Genomic DNA, 22,258 nt, shown 5'->3' with positions numbered 1-22,258 from the left:
CCTATTAGGGGGTTTCAACCTCTAAGGGAGTGACAGATTCATAGTATATCCATCAAATGGCAGGGGTCATGTGAAATAGTGATGGAATGAAGTGGGGCAAGAGGGAAGGCTCCAAGCCAAATGCCATGGTACAAGGATAGCTATGATGAAGCCCACACATTGGGTATATGGATGTAGGAGGGAGGAATCATGGTACATAAGTTACCCCGAACTTTGTTTTTCCACCCTTCTTCATATGCCTTTTTCCTTTTATTGATTTTTCTTTCCTGTATTGTTCGGGGCTCCAAGGGATGAGAGCATGATGTGTATGATGAAGTAGTGATTACCCCTTCAAGGTTTGGCAGTTCATTGCCCACCAGGGGTTGGGACAACCATGGGTTCCTGAATGATGCAAGGGGCACTAGGAACCAAGGTGATGGCCATAGTGATAGGGGGCAAAGCTCATGTTTGGCTTTTTCCACGCGCTAAATTTTTATATCCCGACCATCTTTTGCATTTTGTGGTACATTTCCTATTGTAAGTGGCCAAATTATGCTTTTAACTTTCTTTTTAGCTGCATCAACCTTCAGGGCATCGTTCCAGGCCTGACCCAAAGTGTGTGGACAAGGGGAGGGGAAAGCTAACACCTTGTGGATCTAGTGGACAAATGTGGACCCAGATGGGAAAAGTGTGAAAAGGGGTTATAATGAGCGGAGGGGAATGAGATATATTGTGTCGAGAAGTAGGGCCACGCAACCAAAATCAAGATTTTTGATGTAGTGCCACTCCTAAAGCTAGTAGCCAATAGAGCAGATCCCATGAGACTAGGGTACAGGACTAACCACCAAGTTGGGACAAGAGAACAAGAGTACAATCCAAGCCCATTTTGTCTGCTGAATCCCCTCACTAATTCATGTCCTAGTGTGCTCAAGGAAAGCAAGCACAAACACCCAATTGCGTAATGAAAAGTCATACCTTCGGGGTTGGAAGGCCCACCTTCAAACATATGATCATAATAGATTGGTGAGGGCACACAATGGATGGCTCAGGTGGTGGAGAATGGTGGCACATCGAGCTATCTGGTGGCTGCAAGAGGTTGCTCAACTGAAGACAAATCTAGGCGAAAAATTCTCCTATAGGGGTCACCCACTAGTTGTGGGTAATAGTACCAGCTGAAGGAGGTCAGACATCTTGAGGATGATGATGATAAGAAGGAGCAATCATGGAGGCATGAGTTACCCTTTTCTCAGCCTCCCTTTTCCACCCCTTTGGTGGACTTTTTGCTTTAATGATTTTCTTTTCTTTCTTGCATAGCTTGTGTAACCAACTTGTTTTATGCTTTTCCAATACCCCTTGGAGATGTAACAATTTATCGCTCATTGGGATTGACACAATCAAAGGTTCATTTAATTATATAGAGCATGAAATGCTTAGGAGATCGGTGATGGTTAATGAGGGGGGTAGAGCTCATGAAAGGATTTTTCCCATGTGCTTATTACATGTCCCAACCATCTTTTGCATTTTTCATTTTCTTTCATTTCTAGCTATATATGCTTCTATCTTTCTTTTAGTTGCATCAACCTCTTAGGGCAAAGTTTCCCGGCCCTGACTCAGAGAAGTGGATATAGGGTGCTAGGCCTAATGGCAAATGACAATCAGCAAAAAGAATGGAAATCGAGAGTGGTAAGTATGGATTACCTTGGGCATGCTATATCAATCAATGACTCCTATTCATGCTGCTCCTAAACAGTGGAGGAAAGGGGCCTAAGGTTAGGTCAAATTGGACTAGGGGCAAAGGATAATCTCCAAGGTGAAGTATGGTAACAAGGGTACAATCAAGAGAAATCAATCATCCAACTCAAGTTGTGATCCATATTAGTATGATCTTAACATTAAATGAAAGCACATGCTTATAGAAATGGTTAGTGTACCTTTTGATAGATGACCCACCTTTCTTCAAGATGTATGCTAGATGAGAAAGAGCACTGAATCGAGCATAGGTGTAGAGCTCTGAAGTAAAGTTATCTATGTATCATCATAGGCCTGCTGGTTGGTTAGCTGACCAAAGGGGAGAAATTTTTTCTCCTAGGGTTATGCACTTTTGGTGGGTAATAGGGCCAAACCATGCTTATGTTCCAAATATTTTCTTCCCTAACGTATGATGAAATTTCTTTCCTGTGGGTGAGCAATCTTAACCTTAATAGTTGATTGACAATTGCTATGAAAAGTATTGCTAGTCTTCTTTGTTCTTGTCCTTATTTGAGTTATCCAAACCAAAGTCCCATAACTCCCTTGTTTTACATCTATTTAACTGCATCTACCAAAGGTTGTCTCAAATTTGTGCTAATTTTTCTAGTTTCATTACATATGTGTTTGGAAGGTTATGCAAATGAATGCATGTGCTCAAGCTTAAATTACATTGGACCACACGATTGAGAACTTAGAAGCTGAAGTCTAATTGGGGTGGAAACATGCTTTCTTCTCCACTCATATTGTAGATTTGCAAATACATGTGGTAAATAATTTGATTGTATTTTCAGAATATACATGGTCGAAGCATTTCTACATTTTGTCTTTCTTGTTTAGTTAATAATTTTTCGTGATGGCATGCAGGACAAGCTATTGTTTCTGCTGTTACAAGTGGAAGCAAACAATTCTTTCTAGGTAGTGACAGTGCTCCACATGAAAGGCACCAGAAAGAACGCACATGTGGATGCGCTGGTATCTATAGTGCCCCAATTGCCTTGCCTCTTTATGCAAAAGCTTTTGAACAGGTAAGGTTAAATATGTTTAAGTTTGTTGAGATGGCCTCATTTCAAAAAATAATTCTATCCCATGTTCAAAATTTCCATTTCTGTTGTTTTCTGAAGTATCATCTGTTTGGTGTTCATTGTAGCAGTAAAAATAATTATTCACTCTTTAGAAACTATACAGATAAAGAACGATATAAATTATATTAACATGCACTTATGACTAAAAACAGGTAGTGGTCAATGGGTCTGAGCTTACTTGTGTATCACTGTTAGGGGAGTAGAAAGTGCAACTCCATCCTTCATAAATTATAAACTATAAATTAAAAGAGAGAAAGGAACCCTAGGACATGTAAGATGAAGTGTCAAGTGTCACAATTAATACATAAATACTGTTGTCAGAAGAAATCTCCAGTAAGGAAAAATTTAGTAATTTGAATCCGCAATGAAGTACCCCCAAAATATAACCAAACTATGGGAATGTTGAACAACTGTCAACCACCAAACTGAAAGAGTGCTGAACGACTGTCAACTGCTAAACCATATGTGTTCTGAGCAACTATCCTTAATTTATGATTATCTGAAGCAATGCCAGTTACAACATTTGCTATATGGTGACAAAGAGCCTTCTGGAGGATATCATTCAGAGAGATGTTGTGATCCTAACACAACATAAGCTATCCATATCACTAGAGGACTACTTATGTGGTTCTATAGGTCCTTAGGGGTTAGTTTAGCTATATGATTCTACAGTAGTGGGAGTTAAAGTTAATGTTGTTGGCCATTGATTATGCACCACAAGTCAGGTTTATGGTTTAGTTATAATATTTGTATGTAGGTCATGTTATCCACCCATGTGGGTAATCCATAGGAGAATTTTTTTCTCCTAATCTTTCAGCTTGCCAGCCAGTAGCCCTATGATGATCCACAGATAACTAGCCTCAGATGCCTATCATCCATGGTTTGGTTAGTGCTTTATTTCATCTAGCCTGCTCATCTGATAAAGGTGTGTCATCTATTGTAAGGTGCATTAACCATTTTTGTATTCAAGTGCTCTCATTTAATGTTTAAGGGTATTCTAGTATGGATCACATGTTGAATTGGATGATAGGCTGCTTTTGGTTGTACTATTTTTCTCATGCTTTACTTTGGGTTATCACTTTCCCTTAGCCCAATCACAATGTGACCTTCCTTGAGGCCTTTCTTTGACAGTGTAGGAGAGGCACAAATAGGAGGCTTTGCTTGATGTTGCATGTCCATGGTAATCCATACTTTAACACTTTCCATCTCTCCCTTGTATCCACATTCCTTCTTTAGGTTGAGTATTATTTGTCATTGGTATTGGTTGCTTGTTTTGCTCATCCTTGAGTAGAGGCCTGGAAACCTTGCCCTAAGAGGTCGATTTAATAGAAAAATAGGAAAGAGCATGATCCATAATGTTAAAATGTAGAAGATTTACAGGGATAAATGAAAGTACATGGACAAAATCCTAGCTTGAGCTCTGTTGTCGCACAAATTGTTTGGGCAGCGCGACAACGCTCAGACCGGGGGCCTTCACCCTGATCCCCGATCTCTCCGTTTAAGCCGTCTCCCGAGGCTAAGGGGGTAGACCCTATGGGATAAAGGAAGACCAATTGTGGACCAGTTGGGTTGGGAGACATAGCAAGGCAATTTAGCACCAGATTGATTTTAGAAATTAATGTACCAGTGCTTTATGGAGTTAATGATTATTTATTAAATGTTGCAGAAATATGAACCTTGTAAAACAATCATTCATCATCAAATAACCCAAGCAATGCAAGATATTCAATATACTCATAATGCTATAATAATGATCCAGCAATTAAATTTATAAAGATTGAATACATTAAACCACCATACAATTTAAATGCCAACCAATTACCACTTTCATATAGCTAACTTTAAATAAACATTTAAGTGCATTTAACTATAGAAAAGTGGAACATAGATACCATGAAAGATGCCAAAAAATGAATTTCCAATTTTTGGTTAAGCTTTTTCAAAATTTTTAATTTTTAAATATTTTTATATTTTTTAAATAAAACAAAACTAAACTAGGCAAAAACTAAAGTAAATGAAACTTAAAATTATTAAAACTAAATCCTAAAAGAAATTTTTTATTTTTTAAATTTTAAAATTAAAAATCAGGATAAAGCTAAAATCTATTCTAAACTAAGATCCCAAAAAAATGAAAAGGATCCTTTTTATATCTAATTTAAAACTAAAACCTAAGTTAAAAATCAAATTAAACTAATAAATCAAAAGCTAATGACACCATTAAACAAAACCTAATATCTTTTTTTTTAATATATTTTTTATTGTTACAAAAAAAATCAAAATTATAAGAAAAAGGAAATTCTAAAACAAAAATGAATCTAAACTATACAAAGTAAAATCGTAACCTATTAATAACACATTCATAAAGGAAAAATCAAAGTGCTTTACTGTGTGTGTATGCAGGTGACGACGGAGAAGAAATACGCAGGAGAATGATTAGCAATGATGGACGGGGCAGAGAAGAGACTATGTGAAGCAGCTTGATGAAAGCCCGATGGTGGAAGGGAGAGCAGCATGGAAGGTTTTTCAACCTGCGGGTTCGCTGGAGGATTGACTGGCAGATTGGATGTGGAATGAGATTGCGTGGGCAGTGATGGAGTGCGTGAATATGTTGCAGGTTTGGACGCGGGGAAAGTGGATTCGAAGGCTGCGTAGGTGGGAGAATGGGACAGGATGCAAGCAGAGAAGGCAGCTGCGTGATGGAGGCTGCACGATGGAGCTGAGGGGAGCTGATTTGCTATAGGTGAAGGCGAATATGGAATAGCGTGGAGAAGGGCATGAAAGAAATACGCAAATGTTTGCTGCGGATAAGGTGAAAGACGTGGATCTGGATTACAACAACGTGAATGAGCAGTTGTTTGCGTGGTGGCTGAGGATGCATGGAAAGAGAGAAATGGCAGAGGGTATAGTAGCGGCGAAACACTGTGGCCCCAAAAAAAAATTTAAAATTTTTTCTGCAGCAATAAAACCCCAGGCAACAGTGAAAAATGAAAACGCAGGTAGCAGACCTATAGTCCAGAAACTTGATTGAAATTTTAAACCCTTCCTGCTTCAGATTGGCTGATGGAAAACCCTGAAAAATTTTCAAAATCTGGGATAACTATTCCTGCCAAAGCTGATCCTGAGGCCAGATCTTTACCCTCCAGGGCCTAGATCTGGCTTCGGATAAAATGTTCTCTTCCAGCTTGCAATAACAAAAACCGAACACCCAAAAATAAATGTGCAAGAAACGAAACTAAAAACCCTAAAACCAGCTGAATAATTACAGTAGTTACAAATTAAAGGCTCTAAATAGCCAGATTTTCCATTATGCCACAAAAATATTTTCAGAATTTTAAATTTAATGTGAGGTGTTCAGAAAACCCTTCATGCATCTGCAACAAAAATTTCAAATGATAAGCCCGGGATCAAAACTGGCTGGGCTCTTCATAAAATGCAATCCGGGAGTTGGCTGATTCAGCTGAGAACTTCCTCGAACGCCCGGCAATCTCAAAAAAAAGGATCTCCTACACAGCGTAAATCAACCATTAACGAAGAAGGAGAAAACGATACTAAAATCCAAATGTAATGGAGATACCTGCCATCATATCCAGAAATTTAACTACCATTCAAACCCTAGCGACTAAACAAGATACCTGTGTTTAAAATCACTCTTCATCAAGCTATTATCAATGGCTAAAAATAAACTTATGCAGAAAAAATAAAACATCTTACAGCAATTCCAGAAGAGTAACACCAGTAAGATTTCAACCCCAAAGTCTTTCTTTATTGCACAAAAAATGACTACAAGAGAGCTTTCTTTAGCACACGACTCTTATATCGAATGAATCTCAAATGACCCCTGACACCCTATTTAAAGGAAAATTTCCCAACGGCTAGTTCGAGTGATCCATGTCAAAATGATCTCGACTGTCGATGAGGATCAAAATCCTTTTTAATTTCATCCGTCGAAATTTTTAAATGCATTTAAATATATTAAAAATTTAAATTTTGCATTTATTTTCTCAAAACTCTCGACTTATTATAATTTTATTTTATTTTTCAAAATTTTTATTTATTTTCTTAATTTATTTTTTAATTTAATTTAATTTATTTTTTATTTTTTAATTATTATTTTTTATTTTTTAATTTTTATTATTTATTATTTCTTTATTTCTTTATTTTTTATTATTTATATCTTTTATTACTTTTATTGGGCCCTCAAACTTAGCCTTTGGAAAAATCAAAAAAGGACCTAGGACTTATGAGGGGATAAAACATTTTCTAACCCTCAAGACACTTTACATCATGAATTTTACAATTTTACATCTCAAGGGGGAAAAACCCATTTGACATAGACCCTCATAGACCACCCAATTCTGCGACACAAACATAATCTAGCAGATCAAGCAATTTGTAATAACCTAACCAAATAGTTAGAATTATTTCCAAATTACTTTTACATAGACTCGAAGCACACTAAGATTCCCCTAAGATTCTAATGACAAAACTCATTCCGGCTTTGGGGTTAGGCTGAAGGAAAACTTTGCCGACCATAGGTTGGTGAGACAAAAAACCTTCCGGAACGTAGATCATCATTAGAAGATTAGGTTTACCTAGGCAAATACATACATGACACAGATTTGCTAAGATTATTTACAATTTACACATGCAGACTGGGTTTACAACATAACATGATCGGGCTGACGACGACTGTCGAATGGAATGGACATATCGAGCAAGCGCTATCCCTTTTGCGAAAAAAGGGGGTGTACTGCTATGGGTAGTTGACACGTAGTGGTCAACATCTGGCTCTACTTGGGGACACATTGTTGCACTGTAGGAATGTGAGAATCCAGAATCTGCATCCACGCAACACACAACAAAACATAAGTAGCGTCCATCCAAAAAATCATCATATAACATTAAGCACATGAAAGATATAAGCTCTTCATTTATTAACTATCTAGTAACAAGAAAAGTAAATCTAATCCTAAAACAGAAATAAAATGCTGAAATGACAAGGAGTAGGGTTAGAAATACAATACAGAGGATGCTCCATGGCATCAGATATCATCTTTGAAGAACAGCTTGATCATTTGGCAGTTTGCAGGTAAATCAAGTGGTTCGCCATCTAATCTGCTCAAGTGGAATGAGTTTGATCTAGCTATATCTCGGATGATGTACGGTCCTAGCCACAAACTGTCGAACTTCTTATGTTTTCCTAGTTTTTCATTCTTGCGATCCCAAAGAAGTACCATATCTCCAACTTGCAAAGATCTAGATCGAGAGGATTTATCAAAGCTTTTCTTAATGTTAGATTGATTTTTACATATAGCATCAAAAGCTGTCCTATGAGCTTCATCTAACTCCACAATCTGATCTATTCTATTTTGAACAACATCTTTATTAGTAGAAAAATGCTGAAGGAGCTGATAAGCTGGAAATTTCAGGTGCACAGGTAAGGTTACATCCAAGCCATAAACTAATTCAAAGGGAGATTTACTAGTGGCTTTATTTGCCCATAAAGCATACTTGATTTTGCTATCCCATGATCTCTTATTATCTCCTACTATCTTCTTGATAATGGTTATGAGATTCTTGTTACTTGATTCAGCCAGACCATTACCTTGAGGATAGTAATTTGATGAATGCGATAAGACAATGCCATACTTGAAATAGAAAGACTAAAACTCTAAGGAACTAAATGCCTTGGCATTATCAGTAGTGATCTTAGCAGGGACACCAAATCTAGTAATGATATTATTTTCAATGAAATCCATAATAACCTTTTCAGTGGCATTCTTAGCAGGAATGGCTTCAACCCATTTAGTGAAATAATTAGTAGCAGTCAAAATCTATGAGTAGCCATTGCTATAATTTTCATGGAACTTCCCGATGAAGTCCAGACTCCAATATTGAAAAGGTGCCTCCACAATTACAGGTTGTAGGGGCAGGGCAGCAAGCTTCTGTTTCCTAATGAACAGTTGGCAGGCTTGACAAGTTCTAACAAACTTATACACATCAGAAAAAATTGAAGGCCAATAATAACCAACTCTCAGAATTTTGTGGGCGGTAGTTCTAGCAGCATAATGACCACCACAAAATCCTGAATGAAACTCAGAAATTAATTTCTTGGACTCAATTTCATCAACACACCTAAGTACTATGCCCTCAGGATTTCTTGATCTAAGGCCATCCTTCATAAGGCAATACTTAGTGGCTTTTAGTCTAAGAGCCCTTCTCTTATGAGCAACTAAATGGTTAGGACATGTAAGATTCACCAAGTGATAAACAATGTCCTTGTACCACTCATGCTCTCCTAATCTTTGCAACTTAGGCGAAGATAGATTGCTAAGACAAAACAAACCAAGAGTCTTTTCGTTACCTTCGGTCAACTTTTGAGCCAAGCCTTGGCCTTTGACTAGCTTGGTGGGTCTGATCTCCAAATCATATTCTTGTATTTTAGTAACCCACCTAGCGCAAGTCCCTAAGCAATCGGTTTGAGTTAATATATCTTTAACAGCAGAATGTGGGATGAAAGCAATGATTTTAGAATAACCCCCATAAGTTTTGAATTGCTTAAGAGACTTGACCAGGGCATAAGCTGCTTTTCCATGGTATTGTACTTTAATTCGGAATTTTGAAGCGCTCTACTCATGAAAGCAATAGGCTGCTCGTGACCATCTTTATTCTTTTGTAACAAGACACCAGCAATGGTATCTTTAGAAGCAAAAGAAAAAATCATGAAATCCTTGGAATAATCGGGACTAACTAAGGTAGGGGCTCTTGCAATAGCGCATTTGATTTCCTGAAAAGCCCTTTTGCCGTCTTCTTGCCAAACAAATTTTACATCTTTCTTTAGAAGACTTTGAATAGGCTTAGCTACTTCTGCGTAATTTGGAATAAACCTTCTAAGAAAATTTGTTTTTCCAAGGAAGGACTGAAGGGATTTAAGATTATGAGGAAGAGGAATCTTTTGGATTGCTTCAATTCTTTCAGGATCAATCTTGATTCCATCTTTAGAAATGATATGGCCAAGTAATTTCCCTTCGGTTACTCCAAAAACAGACTTTGCTGGATTCAAAGAAATCCCGTACTCTCTACATCTATCAAAAACCTACCTAAGATGATTTATATGACTGATACCATCTTTAGAAAATACAGTGAGATCATCTTGGTAAATTTCAATAAATTTCCCGATTAACCCCTTGAAGGCATAATCCATAGCCCTTTGAAATGTAGCCCTAGCGTTGGTTAATCCAAACAGCATTCTAATGTATTCAAAAGTACCCCATGGTGTGGTGAATGTGGTTTTGTGACGATCTTCCTTTTTAACCCATACCTGATTATACCCAGAAAAACCATCTAGCAATGACATCATTCCAGAACCGGTTACTCTTTGCAACAAAGTCTCCATGTTTGGCAAAGGGTAATTATCTTTCTTGCATGCTAGATTAAGATTTTGAAAATCAACACAGAGCCTTATAGTATCGTTCTTTTTCCTAACAATTACCAGATTGGAACACCATGTTGAATGCCTTGTTTGAGCGATAATTCCTGCCGCAAGCATTTTTGAAAGCTCTTTCTTAACCAAAGGGGCTAACTTAGGATTAATCTGCCTAAGCTTTTGACGAAAGGGTTTAGCATTTTCATCTTTTAAGGGGATAGTATGTTCCATGACATCTTCCCTATAGCCTTTTAATTTAGCATAAGAAAATGCTAAAACATCTCGATATTTGCGAAGTAAATTAGTTAACTTTTTTCTTTCCTCCACACTAGTACCTTTACCAATTTTAACAACCTTTGGGTTCGCAGAAGTACCAATGTTTATCTCGAGATATTCGCCTGGGTTCATTTTATTTTCCTCTCTCAACTTTGTGGCATCATGACGATCAAAATGCTGCTCTAGGGCAACCACATTCCTAGGAGTAGGATTTATGATATGCTCATGATTACCAGGTCCATCCTCAGAATTTGTCCGAAAATCTTCAAACTCATCTAAACTATCAAGAAAACGAATCATTTGCTTTTCATCATTAAAGACTTGCCAATGCTCTGAGTTATCTAGAACAGACGGTCTAAATATTACTTCCATTTTGATCTTATCCTTAATTACCTCATCAGATAACTGGAAGGTAGTAGCAGCTACGGCAAGTTCATCCGCCAAACTATTATGCTCTCTTGGGATAGCTTCAAGATCAAGGGCGTCAAAGTGTTCCAAAGTATCCCACACAACATTTCAATAATTCATTAATCTTTGATTTTTACATGTAAATTTATTTTTAAGCTGCATGATAATTAAATCAGAATCCCCCTTAATGCTAAGCAACTTAATTCTCAACGATTTTTCCAATTCAAGACCCAACAATAAAGCCTCATATTCAGTGACATTGTTGGTTGCTTCAAATTCTAATCGATAGGCAAACTTGAAAAGGTGACCAAGGGGAGATTTAAGCACTATTCCTGCACCTTTACTATACCTAGACGATGCACCATCAAATACATGTACCAAACTTTATCATTGAGATCCTTAATCTTATCATCAGGAGGAATTATGAAATTAGACATGATAGCGTAATTCCCAATGTCAGATTGTTCTTTAATTATCTCGTTGTGAGGTCTCTTAGGATCTTCAACATGGAATTTTCTTTCGGGCTCTCTATTAAGTCTTACAAAACCATCACCTCTAGGAGAAGGAATCATAGCATATGACCAATTCATTTGAATACTTCCTCCTAGATTAGAGGCCCACTTTCTGGATAAAAGCATACCCCAGGCATCAGGCACATCAACAACAACAATATCCATAACAATCATGATGTCTGGGTAAACTGATAGATGAACTTGTAAATCTTTGATCAAACCATGCACTTCAATCTTCTTAGAATCCATGGCACATATATTATAGTAGGGTCTAGAAACTCTTAAGTTAAGCTGTTCCATGACCCTTTTAGTCATGACACAAGCTAATGCACCAGAATCTAGCATGCAATTATTCAATTTATATCCATTAACCAACAAGGTGATAAAGAAAGGCTGGTGATCTTTGTTATCCGCATCTAAGCTTCGCAAATATATGGGAGCATCGTGATAGTCAACTTCCTGTGTCTTCTGTTGAGAAATATTTACTTGAGGACCTTGAATAGCTTTTAGTAACTTATCTCTTTGGGAAGGGATTTTAGCAATCTCGGAGACAGGAACCCAGATTTTCGCATTGTTAAACCAACTTCCCAAATCGACATCTAATCCAGAGTTTAAACTAGGGTTAAAAGTTCGATTCCCGCTCTGATCTTTAGCCCTTCTCTGATAGGTTAAACCTTTATCTCTAGAAATTTCCATGATTTGCTTTGGAGAGGGTTTTTCACCATATAACTTAGCCAAAATGTCATCTTCATTTTCAAGGTTATTTATACTAAAAATTGACGAGGGATTCATAATGTCACGACTATTTTCCTTGACCTCCATCTAATCATCCATAGACAAAGGAAACTTGTTACCCACTACATTTATTTGATCACTTGCCCCAAACATTCCATTATCTAAAATTCTTCTAACGATGGGACAAGTAGCCTCTTCATGGAGAGCATCACAAACCCGACAGTACGGCGGAGCATTATCGACCAAATTAGTAAGCAGATTAGGAGGTCTCTGCTCACTAGATTGACCCTTCTTTGGCCAATTGTTATTTCTGTTATTATTATTTCTAGGTTGGAAATTTTGTGTTTGTGCTCTTTCCATTTGGATCAACCTATTTTGCAAAGTAGCTATCTCCTTATTATGATTAATTTCCATGCTTTCAATATTTTGGAGCAATTTCTGAACAACCTCGCTATCAGGCTCTTGAACCATTTTTCCTTTAGGTTCTTTTAGTTTCGTAGCAGCCCTATCGAAACCTGGGATCTCAAACTTCCCAGATGCCGCGTTGTCCTTTTCAAGCTCTATTGCTAAGGCTTGGCAATCTCTATAATCATTAAGTTTAGCATGCCTCAATTCATAAGAGGGCTCAGGACTAAAGGCATCAATGTAAAAATCTCGAAGAGATTTGTAGGTAGGTTTATAATCTTGAGGTAATTCTTTAATAATATCATTAAACCTTTTGTTAAATTCTTCAACGGTTTCATTCTCTCTCTTTTTTATTATTCTAATAACTTTCACGAGGTGTCTTCCTTCTCTCTTATCTCCATACTTTTCCTTAAAGGCATTAATGATTGATTATAAGGAATTAAATGAATTCCGAAGCTTTTCTGAAAACCAGTCATGAGCATTTCCCTCCAAGGTTATAATAAAAAGAGTCATTCTAACATCTCCATGATCGAAATCAGCAGACCTTGTGTACTTAGCCATCCATATACTAAAAGCTTTCAGATGTGAATTAGCACTAATCGCATTATCTCCATGAAAGCTAGGAAACTTATCTATTCCAAGTGTTGGAAGATCATTGGGATAACCTTGAATGTTAGAAAAATCGCAAGGGGCATATATATCCATGATGTCGTGCCCAACCGGGCTAGTAAAAAGCAAGTAGATATCAGAGAGGGCTTCTTGTCTGAGGTTAACAAGAAGTCTACAAGAAGAGAGTTTGTGTAATCGTACACTGAGAGCCCTTTCAGGATCAGGAGCAGGGTTGCACAAACTGCTTGGATGTCTTCTAGTATACACTCTTGCAGATGATATATGAAGTGGAGCCGCCACCCGGACAGGAAGTGAAACGCCGAAAAGCTCGAAAGGAAAGAGCTAAGGAGAGAGGAAAGAAACGAGACGAATGTCGAAGGAACCAAGGACAAAAAACTCTATCCTCGGCAACGACGCTAAAAAATGTTGTCGCATAGATTGTCTGGACAATGCGACAACGCTCAGACCGGGGGCTGTCACTCTGATCCCTGATCTCTCCGTTTAAGCCGTCTCCTGAGGCTAAGGGGGGTAGACCCTATGGGATAAAGGAAGACCAACTGTGGACCAGTTGGGTTGGAAGACACAACAAGGCAATTTAGCACCAAATTGATTTTAGAAATTAATGTACCAGTGCCTTATGGAGTTAATGATTAAATGATTATTTATTAAATGTTGCAAAAATATGAACCTTGTAAAACAATCATTCATCATCAAATAGCCCAAGCAATGCAAGATATTCAATATACTCACAATGCTATAATAATGATCTAGCAATTAAATTTATAAAGATTGAATACATTAAACCACCATACAATTTAAATACCAACCAATTACCACTTTCATATAGCTAACTTTAAATAAACATTTAAGTGCATTTAACTATAGAAAAGTGGAACATAGATACCACGAAATATGCAAAAAAATGTCTTTCAATTTTTTGTTAAGCTTTTTCAAATTTTTTAATTTTTAAATATTTTTATATTTTTTAAATAAATTTAAACTAAACTAAGCAAAAAACTAAAGTAAATGAAACTTAAAATTATTAAAACTAAATCCTAAAAGAACTTTTTTATTTTTTAAATTTTAAAATTAAAAATCAGGATAAAGCTAAAATCTATTCTAAACTAAGATCCCAAAAAAAATGAAAAGGATCCTTTTTATTTTTAAACCATTTATGATTTTTTTATATTTTTATTGATTTTTGAATGAAACTGAAAATATCTAATTTAAAACTAAAACCTAAGTTAAAAATCAAATATTAAACTAATAAATCAAAAGCTAATGACAATTTTTTTTTTTTTTAATACAAAAAAATCAAAATTATAAAGAAAAAGGAAATTCTAAAACAAAAATAAATCTAAACTGTACAAAGTAAAATTGTAACCTATTAATAATGCAGTCATAAAGGAAAAATCGAAGTGCTTTACTGTGTGTGTATGCAAGTGACGACGGAGAAGAAATACGCAGGAGAATGATCAACAACGATGGACGGGGCAAAGAAGAGACTACGTGAAGCAGCGTGATGAAAGCCCGACGGTGGAAGGGAGAGCAACGTGGAAGGTTTTTCAACCTGCGGGTTTGCTGGAGGATTGACTGGCAGATTGGACGTGGAATGAGACTGCGTGGGCAACGATGGAGTGCGTGAGTATGTTGCAGGTTTGGATGCGGGGAAAGTGGATTCGAAGGCTGCGTAGGTGGGAGAATGGGACAGGACGCAGGTAGAGAAGGCAACTGCGTGATGGAGGGCTGCACGATGGAGCTGAGGGGAGCTGATTTGCTGCAGGTGAAGGCGAATATGGAATAGCGTGGAGAAGGGCGTGAAAGAAATACGCAGATGTTTGCTGCGGATAAGGTGAAAGACGTGGATTTGGATTACAGCGGCATGAATGAGCAGTTGTTTGTGTGGTGGCTGAGGATGCATGGAAAGAGAGAAATGGTAGAGGCTATAGCAACGGCGAAAAACTGTGGCCCCAAAAAAAAATTCAAAACTTTTTCTGCAGCAATAAAACCCTAGGCAACAGTGAAAAATGAAAACGTAGGTAGCAGACCCGTAGTCCAGAAACTTGATTGAAATTTCAAACCCATCCTACTTCAGATTGGCTGATGGAAAACCCCGAAAAATTTTCAAAATCTGGGATAACTATTCCTGCCAAAGCTGATCCTGAGGCCAGATCTTTACCCTCCAAGGCCTAGATCTGGCTTCGGATAAAATGTTCTCTTCCAACCTGCAATAACAAAAACCAAACACCCAGAAATAAAATGTGCAAGAAACAAAACTAAAAACCCTAAAACTAGCTGAATAATTACAGTAATTACAAATTAAAGGCTCTAAATAACCAGATTTGCCATTATGCCACAGAAATATTTTCAGAATTTTAAATTTAATGTGAGGTGCTTCAGAAAACCCTTCATGCGTCTGCAACAAAAATTTCAAATGATAAGCTCGGGATCAAAACTGGCTGGGCTCTTCAGAAAATGCAATCCGGGAGTTGGCTGGTTTAGTCGAGAACTTCCCCGAACGCCCAGTAATCTCAAAAAAAAGGATTTCCTGCACAGCTTAAATCAACCATTAACGAAGAAGGAGAAAACGATACTAAAATCCAAATGTAATGGAGATACCTACCATTATATCTAGAAATTTAACTACCATTCAAACCCTAGCAACTAAACAAGATACCTGTGTTTAAAATCACTCTTCATCAAGCTATCATCAATGGCTGAAAATAAATTTATGCAGAAAAAATAAAACATCTTACAGCAATTCCAGAAGAGTAACACCAACAAGATTTCAACCCCAAAGTCTTTCTTTATTGCACAAAAAATGACTACAAGAGAGCTTTGTTTAGCATACGACTCTCAGATTGAATGAATTTCAAATGACCCTTGACACCCTATTTAAAAGAAAATTTCCCAACGGCTAGTTCAAGTGATCCATGTCAAAATGATCTCGACCGTCAATGAGGATCAAAATCCTTTTTAATCTCATCCATCGAAATTTTTAAATGCATTTTAATATATTAAAATTTAAATTTTGCATTTATTTTCTCAAAACTCTTGACTTATTATTATTTTATTATTTTATTTTATTTTTTAATTTTATTTTTTAATTATTATTTATAAATTTTATTATTTATTATTATTTTTTTTTATTATTTATATCTTTTATTATTTTTATTGGGCCCTCGAACCTAGCCTTTGGAAAAATCACCTAGGACCTAGGACTTATGAGGGGTTAAAACATTTTCTAACCCTCAAGACACTTTACATCATGAATTTTACAATGTTATATCTTAAGGGGGAAAACCCCATTTGACATAGACCCTCATAGACCACCCAGTTCTGCGACACAAACATAATCTAGTAGATCAAGCAATTTGTAATAATCTAACCAAATAGTTAGAATTATTTTCAAATTACTTTTACATAGACTCGAAGCACACTAGGATTCCCCTAAGATTCTATTGACAAAACTCATTCCGGCTTTGGGGTTAGGCTGAAGGAAAACTCTGCCGACCATAGGTCGGTGAGACAAAAGACCTTCCAGAACGTAGATGATCATTAGAAGATTAGGTTTACCTAGGCAAATACATACATGACACAGATTTGTTAAGATTATTTACAATTTACACATGCAGACTGGGTTTACAACATAACATGATCGTGCTGACGACGACTGTCGAATGGCATGGGCATATTGATCAAGTGCTATCCCTTTGGTGAAAAAAGGGGGTGTATTGCTATGGGTAGTTGACACGTAGTGGTCAACAAGCTCTACCCCCCTTAGTAGCCCTCACTCAGTTCTTGGCTAATGCATGAGCTATCTAAATAAAAGGAACTTTGATTATCCCAATTTTGATGAACAATGAAATACTTCATCTTTAAGGGTTCAATGATGAATCAATGAAAGCTCATAACCCAAGCTATGTATTTGAAAGAAAAATTAGTGAAAAAAAAGGTGCACAAGAGGGGGGCCTAAAAATAGGCTAAGGAAAGGGGTAACTTAAGTCTTGTGATTGTCCCCTCTTCACATTATAATGCTCATGGATGTTGGAATTTCATAGTTGGTAGAAGACTATGGCATTGCCCATGAAGTAAACCCCATATCATGTAATTAATCACTTGCACCTGCCGATTAATGGGTTGACTTAGGAATTGTTTCTCCCCATGGGGTTGGAAGCGCTTAATAGTGCTTTATGTAACCCTCCCATATCCAAGCATGGTAAGCTGTTTACAAATCATAAGCTAGGGAAACATTTGAAGATGATGCTTGTGTAAAGTACTTTGATGCCTTTTACATTAAAATTTTAAATATGGCCCACTTGATACTCTTACGGTTCTTGCATCTATGATGTTGATCTCACTTGATTCTATGGGTATGTGTTAGATGCTTGCTCCAAGGTACAACTTCCATTCCTTAAGGGATTGTATGATGCTTCTCCAACACTTCAGAGAGGCTATCCAACCCCAGTTGATGACCCATTGGGCACTAGAGCTAGGATGTTGACCATTTTTTGAGGAGCATTAACCTTGGGATATATTTAGCACAGTTGATGAGAGTATCCCCTTCCTCTAGGACCCAAAACTTTCCAACCTAAGCCAAGACGTTGCTTAGAGAGCTGATGTACCTTAGAGATGACAAGACACCCCCAGGTTGGCATTGCACTTTCTTGATGGACATTGCCTTGTTTCTAAGGTGACTTGATGATGATAATGACTTGATAACACTTTGGAGGGAATGGGGCACTAATTTTCATGATGATATCATGCCATAGCTCCATGATGTCCCCTTCATCTGGCTTGGATTGATGACATGGGCTTATTTTGATGATGGCATCTTGTTGAAGGAGCCGTACTTGATGACTTGACACCATTTTGATGAGATGTGACTTTTGAGATGAGATACATTTTTTTGAGTCATCCATGGCACATTTTATTGAGAGACACACATTTTGGAGGATGGTGTTATCCTTGGAGGCATTTCAAGTTGCACTTGTGGGTTAGGTTAAATGAGGCTTGTTTTTATGTTTTATCATTGACTCAGTTAACTTTGGGGCTTGGCTTGTGACCTATCCAACTTGTAAACACATTTTATATTATTTTAGGGCTTTAAGTATAATTTTGGATTAAATCGACTTGGTTTTCCTTAGAGGGAAGTCGATTTAACCTTGAATCATTGTTACACACACTTGGAGAGTAGTGTACACTAGCTTATTTCTTCTCTCTTGGTCACTATGGAGCATTAAATGAGAAAATTGTCTTGGGAAGGATATTGTGATTGGATGGTTCTCTCTATTGGATGATGAATGGTGATTATATGATGATTGATCGGTAAACTGACATGGGTATTCCACTGGACATTTTGTCACAACATATCTAATAAACTTTATTGAAAAATCCGAAATCTACACTATTAGGGTTTTATTTTTCTTTAGATTTATGTATCTGTAGGTTACGGTTATTTGTGTATGTATGCAAATTAAAAATATGCAGAAAATAGAGAACAATGAAAATAAAAAATCGCAAACCACGATTGACACGATATATGACCTAGGAAACCCTTTCGGGAGAAAACCCCGGTGGAAGGTGAGGCCACTCTGCTCTCTTCTCTAAATAGAAAATAGCTACAACTACAAAGAAGTATGGCTTGTGGCCCATGGGATGCTACAATGCATAAATCCTCTCCGTGTTCTCTATCTCCTATCCCTCTCGGCTATTTTTTCTCATCTATGGAACAAATGCACTCGAAAGAATGGAACCCCTTTTCTTCCTAGTGGCCTGGTTATAACACAACCCGATAGCCTACTAGTGGTTAGGTTTGACTACCTCAACTCTTAACCAAAGTTACAATATGGACACTTTTAGAGTCTTCTTCATCATGATTATGTGGCTAGCACCTTTTCCATGAATAATGGGGATTGACATGGCATCCTCTCGAATTATGGTGGTGAAAACAGGAAGGTCAACTTTTGAGTGGCATAACTTTTGCATATAGACTCTGATTGACGTGATTCTTGTGCCATTGGAAAGGTCCTTTTGTGTAGAATATGTACTTAAGGTGTGGTGCTAAAGCGACAAAGTTCTACCCCCAAAAAATGTCATTTGATGCCTCAAAATGCTCTCGGAAGGTTTCAGACCCTAATTTGCCAAACTGGGTCCCGTGAGTAAAAATGGTCTTGTGAGTCGATTCCTCCACTTTTTCCACTTTGAAAGCATCAAGATGGATGACAAACAATATAATGATCCAATGCAGATCATAATGCACATCACACCCCCTCATTTTGGGAGGCTTTTGGCCCCTAAAAGCTTCTACTGAATGAGGTGAGGAAATTTTTGCTCCACCTTCTCTCGTGTGTACCATTTAGCTTTTGCCTGGAAGTTGTCCTTTCAACCTAATCTGCCAAAGGTCATGCTACCCCTGTCTCGTAGTTCTGGACCTTTTCTGCAAAACTGTATCTTATGTCAACTCTGCTTAAGTCTCTGGTGTCAAATACTCCATAGAAGGTAGGACTTGTTCCTCTTCCTGATCATGAATGGATGACACATAGAGTTTCAGATTCTCTACATTCACAACTATGTAAATGCACATGTATGGTGGTAGATTGAGTCGATAGGCATTATCACCCACCCTTTTCCAATATCTTGAATGGGCTATACCGTAGAGCCTTGATTTTCTTACGAAGACCCTGTGGCATCTCCTTGTTCATTGGTAGCTGTACTTTGTCTCCCGCCTTGAACAATTTCTCTAAATTGAGCTGATCATGCCTGGCCTTTTTTTTTTCTTGTGACTTTTGCAGTGTCTCTTGTACTTGCATATGGATTTTCATGATCTTATCGACAAATTTTTCAACCCTTAAGGCATCTCCTGTAAGATCCTCCCTTACTCCTCCATGCTGCCAATATGCAATATCCAAAGGTGAAGGCAACAAATATCCAAGACAAGTTTCAAATGGGGACTTTACAGTAGAAGTGTGGACTTCTCTATTATACAAGTGTTGTATTTTGTGAAAATTCTATTTGTAGTTAATCTAGTTATTATTTTCCTATCTTTAAATATATTATTTGTCCCAACAATTATTTACTACAAATAACAAATAAAACACAACTGCAACTTCACAGAATTATAAATAAGCTCAGGAACTAAGAAAATTATGCGGACATACACGATTAATGGACACCAATAGTTTTGGACAAATGTCTTTGGAAAAACTCCAATGTGGGGAAAACTAGTTTTGCAAATGAGTAATTTTATTATTCTTCAACAAATTTGTGAAGGAGAAAATTACAAAATCGTTTGCCAAAAATTAGCAAACCTTCGGAAAAATATTTTATCACTTTTGCAATCTTCCACGAATTCTTGCAATCCACCTTTTCTTGCAATCACACTGATTTCCTACAATTCGTTCTACAACAGGAAACCTTGATATGCTAAACTGGAAACTCGTATGACCTCTCCTGATAACCTCATACGACCTCTCTTGGCAACCTCATACGACCTCCTCCTTGCAATGTTGACCTCTCCATCTGCAGAATAACCCTAGGAGAATTCCTCCGCCGAATCTTGGAAACAAGAAGAATAATGATGAAAGAAACTCCACAAATATTTACTACTTCAAATGCTGCTAAAACCCCCCACTGGTGTCAAACCCCATGATATCACTGTGCCTTCTTCACTGCAATGAATTGATATCGAAGACTACCCATCGATTTTCTTTATAATCTCTCGATGAGAAATCAACGAACAAGATCTAGATTTGAAATGATCTAATTCATGGCTAAGATCACTAAGAAATTTTACTAGAAGTCTCTAGAGGAAAAGTGACCATGTCTCAATTATTACTATTAAATTAATCTATTTCCTTAAGTTAAAACTTAAGAAAATAATTAAAACTGATTAATTAATTTAATTAAGACATTTTCACTTTATAAAATAAACTCAGATTGGAGATATTTTTTGCTCTTGTGTTCCTAGCCTCATTGACACTTCCAGAGGCTAGAACACTTATTTGAGCTACGTCAACCAACATTCCCTCTTAGCGAGGAAGGTTTTCTATGCTCGACACCATCATGCTCCGTGCTCACATTTGGAACACCTGTCTTCTTGAGTATCACATGGCTCATTTCACTATGCTACAGCTCTCTCGGGCTGCTGTTGCAAGCGATGATTGCAAACTCATCCTATATCCGACTCAAAGCCTCATCTGTGACTGTCGCTATCTACTTATTGCCCTTGTCACCTTTCTTCTTGTGCTGGCAACTGCTGCGATATTGGCCAAACTTGTGACAACCATAGCACTTGATCTTCGACATGTCCTTGCTGGAATTTCTAAGTCTGACACATTAGAAACCCTCCATGCACTTTACTGATTTATTCCTACCTACTTGTTCTGTTAATTAACAAATTATTTACCATGTAAATACTGAAAATAAATACAAGTGCATGCTCAACACATTACAGATCATCAACTGAAGGAAACAAAAACAAGCACACAAATGACACCGTTATTTTTGGACTAATGTCCCCGGAAAAACCCAATGTGGGAAAACTGGTGCAGCTATCTGAGGGTTTTATTATTAAGCAACTCTTTTCTGAGTACACTGGGTGCCAAACTAGCTAACCCGACAGAGATAAAAAATCTCGCAGTAATACCTCTCTTTGGAAACAGGTATTCGGAAAGCCTGCTCCACGAAATCCCTCTCCAGCACAATTTGAAGCTCAACGTCAGCCCTGCTGGCCTCTGTGTCAGCCTAAAACCCTCTATGTCAGCCTACTGAGGCTTTGCGTAGCCTCTCTGGCTCTCTGCGTCACTCCTGCAGCCTCTGCATGGATGACGCAGGGTCTTTCTGGCTCTGCGTAGTCTCTACTGCCTCTGCGTGGCTCCCTCTAGCTCTGCGTCTGCCTCTCTATGCGTCTGAGCTGGTCTCTTGGTACTGTCCCTGCCTCTCTGCCTCGTACTCACTGCCCCTCGCTGCGACTGATCACTGATTCTATATCTCTTAGCAAACCTCGCTCTAGAGAATGGAATCACTAATCACTCTAGTGTATTCTCCAAGTGACCCTCAAGCCTCCTCTTATACTT

General features: G+C 37.6%; 1 protein-coding gene across 6 annotated transcripts in view; it reads left to right on the top strand.

Annotated features, from left to right (window-relative positions):
- PYR4 (pyrimidin 4) overlaps positions 1-22,258 on the top strand; it is a 239,364-nt gene that overhangs the window by 191,803 nt on the left and 25,303 nt on the right. For all 6 annotated transcript variants that reach the window (XM_089428148.1, XM_089428147.1, XM_089428151.1 and 3 more), the window contains one exon: positions 2,593-2,753. In XM_089428148.1, coding sequence (XP_089284274.1) covers positions 2,593-2,753 — 161 coding nt within the window. The remainder of the gene's footprint in view (positions 1-2,592; positions 2,754-22,258) is intronic.

The sequence above is a fragment of the Pinus tabuliformis genome, chromosome 4_2, assembly GCF_031772625.1.
Source record: "Pinus tabuliformis cultivar Carrire ecotype Pingquan chromosome 4_2, CPIR1, whole genome shotgun sequence".
NCBI lineage: Eukaryota > Viridiplantae > Streptophyta > Pinopsida > Pinales > Pinaceae > Pinus > Pinus tabuliformis.
Note: the sequence above shows the minus strand (reverse complement) of the source record. Positions and strands in the feature narration are given on the sequence as shown.